Source organism: Schistocerca serialis, chromosome 5 (genome assembly GCF_023864345.2).
Source record: "Schistocerca serialis cubense isolate TAMUIC-IGC-003099 chromosome 5, iqSchSeri2.2, whole genome shotgun sequence".
Classification (NCBI taxonomy): domain Eukaryota; kingdom Metazoa; phylum Arthropoda; class Insecta; order Orthoptera; family Acrididae; genus Schistocerca; species Schistocerca serialis.
This window is the reverse complement of record NC_064642.1, coordinates 793,910,180-793,923,617: the sequence shown is the minus strand read 5'-3', so window position 1 is coordinate 793,923,617 and position 13,438 is coordinate 793,910,180. Positions and strand designations below refer to the sequence as shown.

At 41.8% G+C, this 13,438-nt stretch overlaps 1 protein-coding gene across 1 annotated transcript in view; it reads left to right on the top strand.

The window, feature by feature from the left end:
- Positions 1 to 5,772: 5,772 nt before the first annotated feature.
- LOC126482227 (uncharacterized) overlaps positions 5,773 to 13,438 on the top strand; it is a 70,612-nt gene continuing 62,946 nt past the window's right edge. The window contains exon 1 of the mRNA XM_050106205.1: positions 5,773 to 5,854. Coding sequence (XP_049962162.1) covers positions 5,773 to 5,854 — 82 coding nt within the window. The remainder of the gene's footprint in view (positions 5,855 to 13,438) is intronic.

Below are 13,438 nucleotides of genomic sequence, written 5' to 3'. Positions count from 1 at the left end.
CTTCACCTGACAGGGTCCCATGAAACGTGGTGATAACTTGCTCGAGATTTTGTCTCCCCCTTGCCCCCTGCCACAAAATTACGGATGAAAACTTGCCCCTGGCTGGACCTTAAATGGATGGGGCCTGTCATTGTAGTGCTGCACTTGTTTCTGGCGTGAAAGCTCGATATTTTTCTTTGCATGTTTCCAATTCTGCTGAATGAACTCGCTGGTCACCTCCTCGGGCAGTAAATCATTGGTGGACCACAAATTGGCGAGTGGGGAGTTCACAGGATAACTAAGCGTCAGAGAGAGAGTGGTAGCCGTACTCACTTTGTGGTGGGTGGAGTTGAAGACTAAGTTCAACCAAGGGATTGTCTCATCCCATCTTCGCTGCGACTTCTGTGGAAGGCTATGAGAGTGGCCTTAAGACTGCGATTCACTCTCTCCGCAAATGAAGGTTGTCTGTAGTAGGGAATAGTAGTGACATGATGTATAGCACTTTCGAAACAAAATCTCCTAAACTGCCGCGACACGAAAGCTGGGGTGTTATTACTAACAAGCGGCCTTGGTGGACCATAGATTGAAAAAATGTTAATCAGATGGCGAATGGTTAAACCCGCTGTTATTCCACTATTAGGGATGAGCCATATAAAGCATGTGAATGCATGCACTACTACCAATATATATCTATTGTCATTCCGCATTCTTGGTAATGGTCCGATATAATCAATGAACACCTTGTTCATTGGTGCTTTCTCCTTGGTAGATTGCAGCAACCCTCTCCTCGCCTTCGGGTTGGGCTTGGACTCCTTACAAACATGGCATTGCTCTACTAATCTCTGAATGTCCTTATACAATGTTGTCCAGGTTAGATGCTCCCGAATTTTAACAATAGTCTTGGCGACTCCCGAGTGGCCTCCCACTATGGAATTATGGAAATAATGGAAAATCACTGGAAGTAGTTCACTCGGCAGACAAATCTTAACCCTTCCGTCGCTCTTAGTTTGGTAGCATACAATGCCCTTTTCTATGCTATAGCCCGGCACCTGCTTTCCTTCTAGGAGCTGCTGTTTTATGGAACTCATGGTAGGATCCATGCCTTGCTTTTCTCTCTAACTGCCAAACAACTCCGGAACTTCAGTTAGAACACCCATAACCAAACTTACATTCCCTATGCCAGTAGTAGCCTGGTCTCCTTCCTGTCCCTCCTCAAACATCCGACCCAGTGCGTCCGTTCCCCTTATATGTTTAACGCTGAATCTGAAGGAAGATATGCAGACTGCCCTCCGGGTGATACATCTGCTTTTCCTGGGGCGGGCCAGTACCCAGCTTAATGCCTGGTTGTCAGTCTCCAGGTCAAAAAGTCTATGTTCTAGGCAGAAACGAAACCTTTCTAAAGTGAAGATTATGCCAATGCTTCCCATTTGTACACAGAATATTTCAACTCGGCAGGCAAGAGTGCCCTGGATGCGGATGCTATCAGATGACGTTCACCTTCATCCTCCTGGAGCAGCATTGCTGCCACCTCACAATTATATGCGTCCGTCTGAACAATAAAACGCTTACCAAAACCTGGTACAGCCAACACGTGTGGATTGGCTAAGGCCTCCTTAATAGCATCAAATGCAGATTGCTGGGATTCACCTAAATGAAAATCCACGTTATTCTTCTGAAGTTGGTTTAGTGGAGCAGCTATTTGCGCAAAATGGGGCACAAATTTATGGAAGGAATTAGCTATACCTATAAATTGGGCAACTCCCTTCTTAGTGTTAGGAGACGGAAACTTACGTAGATCCCTCGTTCTACCCTGTCAGTCCTCATGCCCCCTGCTGAGACCAAATGACCCAAAAACTAAATCTCCTTGAGTGCCAAACTTATCTTAGAAGGCTTGACCATGAGCCCAGCTTCCTGCAAGCGGAGTACGACTTGCTCCAAATGCTGAAGGTGCTCCCCAAATATAGGACTATATACTACAACATCATCAAGGTAATTATAAACAAACTTGCACTTGACATCCCCCAAGATGTTATCTAGCAGCCGAGACAGGACTGCCACGCCTGAGGACAATGTGAATGGCACCCAATTAAACTCGTAAAGGTTCCAGTCCATGCTAAACGCAGTGACTGGTTTAAACTCTGGATAATGGAATCTGGTAGTAAGCCTGGTTGAGGTCCAGGATGGTAAAGACCTTTGCCACCGCAAACCAGGTAAAACAATGGTGGAAGTCGGGCAACAGTACCAACTCCAAAACAACCTTCTGGTTTAATCGTCTATAGTCCACTACCGGGCAATACCCAGTTTCTGCCTTAGGCACCAAAAACATCTGAGAAGCGTAAGGAGAGGTCGACTTCCTGATCACTCCTTCCTCTAACATGACAACTACCTGGTGCAATGCCTCCATCTTCGGCGGTGACAGTCTGTACAGTGGTTGTCAAGCTGGCACATCATCGATCAAGCGGATATGATAACAAATTTTATCCATCACACCGAGCTTATTAGTCAGCACATCAAGAAAACGACTCAGAAGGGCCAATAATTCCTCTGCCTGACTACCTGGCAAGTGACTGAGCCCAAATTCAGAATCCTGAACAGATGTATTGTTTACCTCGGTCTGCCCCTGGCACGAACACAAACTAAACTTCTTCGCAGGTGCGAACCGAAAATGAAACATCCTACTGGTGTAATCTAAAACCAGACCCATCCATTGTATCAAATCACAGCCCAGTAACAAATTAACGGACAGGTTTACCATCACTAACAAGTGAATCTGCCACGAAAACCCCTGTATCGATACACTTCCCTGGCAATGCCTACGAGGGGCAACCTTTGCCCATAACCGCACAACATCCCTCTGAGGTCGGTTGCAAGGGAGGTAGCTTACATACTGAATGATACATCTGATACCGTTGATGGTTCAAGCTGCCACACACTGGCTACCAACTGTTCTTATGCGATTCTTCGGATGCTCCTGACTAAAGGTGTCCCCGTTCCTTAACCGTCAGCTACTTGGGCGCAGTTTCCGTCTCTCCGGACAAGCACGGCATCAAATGCTCGAAACTCCCACAATGAAAACAGCTCCTATTTTCAACATCATTTATCTTTCCTTCAATATGATTAGGTTGCACCCAGGTAGTTATAGGTTCCGCATCTCGCACCCTGGCTCTCTTACTATCAGCAAAACGGAGCCCCTCAATCTGATAAACCAGTCTCAAGTTCACTGAAGGTAGTTGGCTTAGGGGCAAACATAACCCGCGACCTGTCCTCTTGTCTGATGCCCTGCAATAAATTCTCTACAGCCTCCCTTTACATTATACACTCCTGGAAATGGAAAAAAGAACACATTGACACCGGTGTGTCAGACCCACCATACTTGCTCCGGACACTGCAAGAGGGCTGTACAAGCAATGATCACACGCACGGCACAGCGGACACACCAGGAACCGCGGTGTTGGCCGTCGAATGGCGCTAGCTGCGCAGCATTTGTGCACCGCCGCCGTCAGTGTCAGCCAGTTTGCCGTGGCATATGGAGCTCCATCGCAGTCTTTAACACTGGTAGCACGCCGCAACAGCGTGGACGTGAACCGTATGTGCAGTTGACGGACTTTGAGCGAGGGCGTATAGTGGGCATGCGGGAGGCTGGGTGGACGTACCGCCGAATTGCTCAACACGTGGGGCGTGAGGTCTCCACAGTACATCGATGTTGTCGCCAGTGGTCGGCGGAAGGTGCACGTGCCCGTCGACCTGGGACCGGACTGCAGCGACGCACGGATGCACGCCAAGACCGTAGGATCCTATGCAGTGCCGTAGGGGACCGCACCGCCACTTCCCAGCAAATTAGGGACACTAATGCTCCTGGGGTATCGGCGAGGACCATTCGCAACCGTCTCCATGAAGCTGGGCTACGGTCCCGCACACCGTTAGGCCGTCTTCCGCTCACGCCCCAACATCGTGCAGCCCGCTTCCAGTGGTGTCGCGACAGGCGTGAATGGAGGGACGAATGGAGATGTGTCGTCTTCAGCGATGAGAGTCGCTTCTGCCTTGGTGCCAATGATGGTCGTATGCGTGTTTGGCACCGTGCAGGTGAGCGCCACAATCAGGACTGCATACGACCGAGGCACACAGGGCCAACACCCGGCATCATGGTGTGGGGAGTGATCTCCTACACTGGCCGTACACCACTGGTGGTCGTCGAGGGGACACTGAATAGTGCACGGTACATCCAAACCGTCATCGAACCCATCGTTCTACCATTCCTAGACCGGCAAGGGAACTTGCTGTTCCAACAGGACAATGCACGTCCGCATGTATCCCGTGCCACCCAACTTGCTCTAGAAGGTGTAAGTCAACTACCCTGGCCAGCAAGATCTCCGGATCTGTCCCCCATTGAGCATGTTTGGGACTGGATGAAGCGTCGACTCATGCAGTCTGCACGTCCAGCACGAACGCTGGTCCAACTGAGGCGCCAGGTGGAAATGGCATGGCAAGCCGTTCCACAGGACTACATCCAGCATCTCTACGATCGTCTCCATGGGAGAATAGCAGCCTGCATTGCTGCGAAAGGTGGATATACACTGTACTAGTGCCGACATTGTGCATGCTCTGTTGCCTGTGTCTATGTGCCTGTGGGTCTGTCAGTGTGATAATGAGATGTATCTGACCCCAGGAATGTGTCAAATAAAGTTTCCCCTTCCTGGGACAATGAATTCACGGTGTTCTTATTTCAACTTCCAGGAGTGTATATAAGTCCAGCACTGTAATGGCAACACAAATTTTGTCAATATACTGTTCGAGGGTCTCAGTTTGACGCTGGACATGACAAAAATATTGGGCTGCCAAATCATGCTTAATGCATGGAGTGAATTTACATTCGATGATCTTCCGCTGCAAATTAGAAAGGCTACCCTCAACTCTCAATACTTCACTAATAATAATACTCAATAACCCGTTCATCAAAGGATAAATCAGTTGAAGAATAACTCTGTGGTCAACACCTAGTGCATCGGCGTGTGTTTCCAAATGTACCAGTAACCACAGAAACTCGACAACACGCGGCAACTCGTGTACCCCCAGAATGCTCAATCCCTTAATTAAAAGAAGTATAGGCCTGGGTAACTTAGCAAATGGCTTGAACAATGGCTGCCCAACTTTTATTAATTTCCCTGTCAGCACTGACTCATTAACCAGGTCTTGTACCAATGTACGTGCTCCTACGCTCTCTTCCCCCTGCAACCCTACTGCATTAGGATAGAACTGCAATACCATAGCTCTCTGATGCAACTCACCAATATTGGCCTTCTCTTCACTGGTAACCTTCAGCTGTTCTAAATATCCCAATCTATTAACCCAGTGAGTGAGCTGGGATTGAACCTCGCTAATCTGTGAACGGGAAGGGTTACTATCTGTCATAAACTCGAGGTTCTCACGCACACCGGAAAGCGACGCAGCACCCATGGACAACACCAAACCTACCTCACCAATGCCTTCCCCGGCGAGGCATACCGGACAGTGCAAAACTCCCCGCAAACGTGCGCTCAGATCCGTCACCATCCCATCAGTTGGTGCCCCACATATCTTAAGCTTGTAAACTAGCTGCTCTCTCCTCAACTGGCTCAGTCCCAGACACCCCCGGCGCTGTGGGTGACTGGTTTTGTCATCCTGTAACAGAATATAGCCAACAGAGATTGATCACACAAACAAATACAAGTTAAGATAAATAACCTAATTTATCACCAGATATAACAATGGATGGTGATGCCTGACGCTCTGCTACCTATGATGTGTCAGCACAGCATGGAATTCAACTTCTACACGACGACACAAGCTCAGCACAATAGGCTGTGGGGCGGTAGTACTGGACCAAGTGACACATCAGGCAATAGCCATCGACAGTTGCACTGAATGTTTATTTGGCACATTTAAACAAGACAAATAACAAATAAAACAATCAACACATTTTTAAAATTACCATTTAGGTGAGAGCAAGTTACTTCAAAATTTAAACATCCATAAACCACAGCACTTATGGACTATTACACATTTAGTGAAATGAGTTAAAAATTATTTACTCAATAACTGTGATCAACCTGAAGAACAATTTACTAAAATTATCAAGGAAATGTAGTCATTCGTTACTGAAGTGATTGGTATTACCAAAGTAATTCAGAGTAAAGGCAACAACAAATCAGATACCATGGCACACGATCACATTACTTAAATGGCAGGCTCCCTATAATATAGGATATAAAATACACACATACTGTCATTGAAGGAATTCTTGTACTTTCATTAATAGAATCAGTTTCAGACTATTTAAACACACAATAACAACTAGCCTCTCAGTAACTTGTAAGACTTAATGAAACGACTCATTTAGAATTAGACACGTGTCTGTCAGACACACTATCACTTCAGATAGAAATGTAACAGTAATGTTATTGCATTTCATAGCAAAATATATCCAGGGAAAATTTTATCCATGTATGTAGTAATTGGCCAGCTTAACTCCGTTGTGTGATATAAATACAATAACAAGGCGGCACTTAGACAAGGACCAGCCAAACTGTTTTCAATAGCAGTTAACACTGACAGTAGCAATCTACAAACAGAATGTATCAGCACTCCAGGACTAGTAAATGTTAATCATATCACATACACATTTCACTAGATCCTTGCATACTACGTACTAAGCAAGTTAAAATTAACACGTTCGAGGACAGACTTAGTAGGAGTAGCAACAGCTTGCCAAGAAAATGAAGTCAACAGCACTGCACCCAGTAGTCTATTCCGGTCACAATTTACAGCACAAGCAAAACCCTTACGCTCTTTCTTGTTCGACGAAGCCAGCCACTGCAGATCCCAGTGCCAGGGGCCGTCAGGAAGCCAACTACACCAACAGCTTCCTAGTAACGTGACTGCTTCCATGCCGGCGATATTTCCTACGGCGTTGTCACCCGGGTAAACAGCCCCTTTTGGATGTGCTCTTCCCGCTGCCTCGTACGGTGCCTGTACTGTCCACCAGACTTCCCAAACAACGTTACTGTTAGGTGTCCCAAAGCAGAATCTTCACTTCTTGCTAGAGCTTACCCCTCACTCCCCGATTGGCCCGGTAGGTGGCGCCACCGCGCGTTCTGCGCACGCCACCAGAAAGATGACCCATACCAGTGGCGGGAATATTGCTGATTGAGCCACATGGATCAACCCTGTCTGCCAGATCACTTATGTATAGCCATAATAATATCATAAATGTGAAAGTGACTCCATCTATTATTTTTTCATGACTAAATCACATAACTTATTTTGATTAAATTTGGTATGGTGATAGCTTGAACAGTGTAGAAGAACATAGGCTACTTTAAAAAGCGTAAGGTACAAGACATCTATAGTAAATTTGTGGTTCTATGGGACCACACTGCTGAGGTCATCGGTCCCTAGGCTTACACACTACTTAATCTAACTTACACTAAGGACAACACACGCACCCATGCTCAAGGGAGAACTCGAACCTCCGACGGGGGGAGTCGTGCGAACCGTGGCAAGGTGCCTCATACCATGCGGCAAGACATCTATTTACTAACTTGAAGATTATAACATAAAATATATGTAACAATACTCCTTGAAGAAGCTATGTACTCTTTGGCTTTTGAAGTTTACTACATTTCTGGAAATGCTTTTATTGGTTGATATGTTCTACATAAGATGATTCACCATAATGAATACCAAGCATATGCAGTCCTTAACATGTTTAATCCATACTTCCATACTCTCATCAGTCACAAGAGTATCGCTATTTAGCCACTAAGTCACAAGTGTCTTACAGTACAGCTTCTGAGGTGCTTGACAACTCACAATGACAGTGTCATTTAAATGTTGTATGACAAAAAGACATCAGGTGGGCTTCTTTTGATTATGATATGCGAGCAGAGACATGGATAACAGGCAGACACATGAGGGCAGCTGATGATATTGCACATAGCCCTACTGTTGCTTACTTAGTGCCACTCATCACAACAAAGCTACTGCTATGTAAGCACAGGCATGGGTAACAGCTAGTAGATGACAGAGGTCCTATCACATTTCCCACATAGTTAGTGCATATGGGATCCACTCAACCGCAGAGAAGACATTGCATCAAGCTCTTTTCTGGCCACAAGTGTACGAAGAATTATGGTGGTTTTTGAGAACTATGAGCTACTATAGATAATACTTGCCACAGACCACAGCTATCCAATCAGCACTGACAGACATACTAGCAGTAAAAACAAAAACAATAGGAAACCTCTAATGTGGACTTCAGAACTGCTCATTTCTTTCTATAACGTCAAACTGTCCGTTTGACAGGCTGTGACTTTAGTACACACTGTAAGCGACACACCATTATCTATTATCGCTGACAGGAGTACATAGCCACATGTGCAGTGCTTCAACAGTTAGTAGTCAGTGTACAACAACAGTTACTGTTTTCTTTCTCAAAAACTGACAATCCAACACTGTTACTGTTTTCTTTCTCAAAAACTCACAGTCCTTTCTGGTTCTGCCTTGTTCTGAACCCACTATCCAACGTACTAAATAATACAAATTATTGGTATAATATTACTGGAACATACCAACACAAAATCACACATTTGCTACACATGGATGATCCTAAAACTACTGGCAGTAACAAATCAACAACTCAACCAATTACTAAAGATAACAGAAGTATTCAGCAATGATATAAATACGGTTTTTGGAACAGACAAATGTAAGAAAAATAGCATAGTCAAGGGAAAACACACTAAACAAGAAGATTACATACTGAATAACCACAGCGACTGCATAGAGGCGATGGGAAGAACAGGTGCCTATAAATATCTAGGATACAGACAAAAAATAGGAATAGATAATACAAATATTAAAGAAGAACTAAAAGAAAAATATAGACAAAGACTAACAAAAATACTGAAAACAAAATTGACAGCAAGAAACAAGACAAAAGCTATAAATACTTAAGCTATACCAATATTGACCTACTCATCTGGAGTAGTGAAATGGAGTAACACAGACCTAGAAGCACTTAATACACTTACACGATCACAATGCCACAAATATAGAATACATCACATACATTCAGCAAGAGAAAGATTCACATTAAGCAAAAAGGGAGGAGGAAGGGGATTTATCAACATAGAAATTCTACAGGTAGACAATTTAAGAAAATTCTTTATAGAACGAGCAGAAACTAGCAAAATACACAAAGCAGTCACTCATATAAATACATCGGCTACACCACTGCAATTTCATAACCACTTCTACAACCCTTTAGATCACATAACATCAACAGATACGAAGAAAGTAAATTGGAAAAAGAAAACACTACATGGCAAGCACCCGTATCATCTAACACAGCCACACATCGATCAAGACGCATCCAACACATGGCTAAGAAAAGGCAATATATACAGTGAGATGGAAGGATTCATGATTGCAATACAGGATCAAACAATAAACACCAGATACTACAGCAAGCATATTATTAAAGATCCCAATACCACAACAGATAAATGCAAACTTTGCATACAACAAATAGAAACGGTAGATCACATCACAAGTGGATGTACAATACTAGCAAATATAGAATACCCCAGAAGACATGACAATGTAGCAAAAATAATACATCAACAGCTTGCCTTACAACATAAACTTATAAAACAACACGTTCCCACATACAAGTATGCACCACAAAATGTACTGGAGAATGATGAATACAAATTATACTGGAACAGAACCATTATAACAGATAAAACAACACCACATAACAAACCTGACATCATACTCACCAATAAAAAGAAGAAATTAACACAACTAATCGAAATATCCATACCCAATACAACAAATATACAAAAGAAAACAGGAGAAAAAATTGAAAAATACATCCAACGGGCTGAGAAAGTCAAGGACATGTGGCATCAGGATAAAGTTGACATTATACCAATTATACTATCAACTACAGGAGTCATACCACACAATATCCACCAGTACATCAATGCAATACAGCTACATCCAAACTTATATATACAATTACAGAAATCTGTAATTATTGATACATGTTCAATTACCCGAAAGTTCCTAAATGCAATATAACATATACCGTACAGTTAAAAGGAAGTGACGCTGGATCAAGGTCCACGTCACTTTCCATTTTTAACCAGACTTAACGTCTGAGAAAGTAAAGAAATAATAATAATAGGCCTCTGGTATGTTCTGCCAGTGGTAAAAGGTGACGAAAAGAACAAACCACTAATAGGGCTAACCCCCCTTTTAGTGTTATTAGTTGGTTCAGGACAGGACTAATGAAGCCTTGGACAAGCGCTGTCATGGTTAGGGACGATGCTTGAACCCTATGCCTGTCCACAATGGTAACGACACTGCTAGCCACACGGAAAATGATTTAAATCCAAATAGAGGTGTTTGGCAGAATATGTTTCCTGCAACCACTCTAGAAGGAAAACAAAGACAGAGGATGAGATGGTCAGATGAAGTTAACTGACACCTCATGTTCTGTTATTACCAAGCAACAAACTTAGGAACCAACACAACTGGATACAGATCACAAATATACACAACATTTATTACCAGATACCTAGTATTAATATTTTTAACAGAACAACGACTAGCTGATCAGATCCATGTAATAATAAAAAATAGCAGGATACCCCAGTCAGAATTAGAAAACATCAAACAACAAGTACAACAAATACTGGAACAAAATAACGTGCAATCAGAAGAAGAAGAAGAAAACACAGTAATGGACTCAAACATCCCAGAGCAAACAAACAAAGAACAACGTGCATCAATTAAACAATCAACATGTTAGATATAGAAGAAAAATTTCAGGTGACATATACAGAATACAAAGACACAAATACAGACATTAGACCATTCTTGCATAGACCACCAAATAACCCACAAGTCGAAACAAGAATAACAACTATCAACACAATCATGCACAACAAAATAAATGAAAATACAACTATGGAAGAGTTACAACTACTGGTTTATATAGGAGCACTCACTACACTAAATATACACACTAGGCAGAGATCAGAACCAACCAACACACATAAGAAACCCACAAAACCAGCATGGCAACACAGGCTACAGATCAGAATAGAAAAACTGAGAAAAGACATCGGACAGCTAACACAATTTATAAGAAATGAAATATCAGACAAAAAATGAAAAAGGTTAGGTAAAATCTCACAACAAGAAGCGATAGAGCATTTAGATGAAAAGAAGCAGAAATTACAAGCATTGGCCAAATGACTTAGAAGATAAAAAAAAAGTGAAAATAAAAGGAAACAAAACCAAACATTCAACACAAACCAAAATAAATTTTACCAGACAATAGATAACACACACATTAAAATAGACAATCCACCAAACATAACAGACATGGAACACTTCTGGAGCAACATATGGTCAAACCCAGTACAACATAACAGACATGCACGGTGGATACAAGCAGAAACAGACACATACAAGATGATACCACATTTGAATGAAGAGATAATTTTGCAACATGAAGTCACCCGAACAATTAATTCTATGCACAATTGGAAAGCCCCTGGAAAAGATAAAATAGCAAATTTCTGGCTAAAGATGTTCACCTCAACACATTCACATCTAACTAAATTATTTAAAATATAAATAAAATAGAAAGAAACATTCCACATGGGAAAAATATATTAAAAACAAAGATTCCATGACTTACCAAATGGGAAAGCACTCATAGATAGACACAATAAAAAAATACACAAACACACACACAAAATTTCAAGCTTTCGCAACCAATGGTTGCTTCGTCAGGAAAGAGGGAAGGAGAGATGTCTGCTTGTGTCTGTATATGTGTGGATGGATATGTGTGTGTGTGCGAGTGTATACCTGTCCTTTTTTCCCCCTAAGAAAAGTCTTTCCGCTCCCGGGATTGGAATGACTCCTTACCCTCTCCCTTAAAACCCACATCCTTTCGTCTTTCCCTCTCCTTCCCTCTTTCCTGACGAAGCAACCATTGGTTGCGAAAGCTTGAAATTTTGTGTTTGTGTTTGTGTGTTTTTTTATTGTGTCTATCTACCAGCGCTTTCCCATTTGGTAAGTCATGGAATCTTTGTTTTTAATATAAATTATTTAACAGTTACATTGCAGACCCATACACAGTCCCTGATACACTTAAACAAGGAATAACTAATCTGAAACCTAAAGATCAAGCAGACACAGCAAACCCAGCAAAATATCGCCCCATAACATGCCTACCAACAATATACAAAATATTAACTTCAGTCATTACACAGAAATTAATGACACATACAACACAGAACAAAATTATAAATGAAGAACAAAAAGGCTGCTGCAAAGGAGCACGAGGATGTAAAGAGCAACTGATAATAGATGGAGAGGTGGCATATCAAGCTAAAACTAAACAAAGGTCGCTACACTACACATACATTGATTACCTAAAGGATGTTTCAGTTCTATGTGTATGTGAACATTGGCTAAAAGAAAATCAAGCTTCTACTGTCAGAATAACAGGATTTGAAATGGTTAGTAGCTTCTGTAGAGAAACTTTTAAAGGGGGAGGAACATGCATTTATGTCAGACAAGTAATTTAATGTAAAGAAATCAAGTTCAGTAAGATAAAAAAAATTGAAAAAGTATTTGAATATTGCGTTTGCAAACTTACAGACCTTAAAATAATTATTGTGTGTGTATACCGTTCCCCATCAGGCAACTTTATGGAATTTTTGAAGAGTGTTGAAATTCTTTTTAGTGAGTTAAGACATTCTACGGAAAGCATTATTGTACTTGGAGATTTCAATGTCAACTTTAAAATCAACTGTTTAAATGTTACAAAACTGACCAATGTCTTTTGTTCGCATAATTTAGCACCAACTATCTTTGAATACACTAGACATGGAAAGAACTCTGAAACAATAACAGACCAAATATTTCTTGACTTACATAAACTAGACAATGTTGTAGAAGTGATTGACACTGGATTCTCGGATCATAAAGCACTAAAACTTAGTATAAATAATGTACTCTGTAAAAATTCTAGGCCAAGTGAGTAACACATCCACAGGAGATGTATTAATGAGGACAACATTAGGATTTTTAATTCCTTGTTAAAAAATACAAGTTGGGATCTAGATAAACATGATAGTATAGACATGAAGTTTGAGTCGTTTCTAGCTGATTACAAACATAACTTTGAAATTGCTTTTCTCCTTAAGAAAATGAAAGTAAAAGGCAAAATTAACACATGGATAACACAGGGCATAAGAAAATCTGGAGAGCAACTCAGAATGTTAAGTAAAGCAGCAAGGCAAAATCCCACTTTGAAACAACGTGTTAAGTGTTATAGGAAATTATACAAGACAGTAATTACTGCAGCAAAAACGTTAAATAATGATTCATATATCAG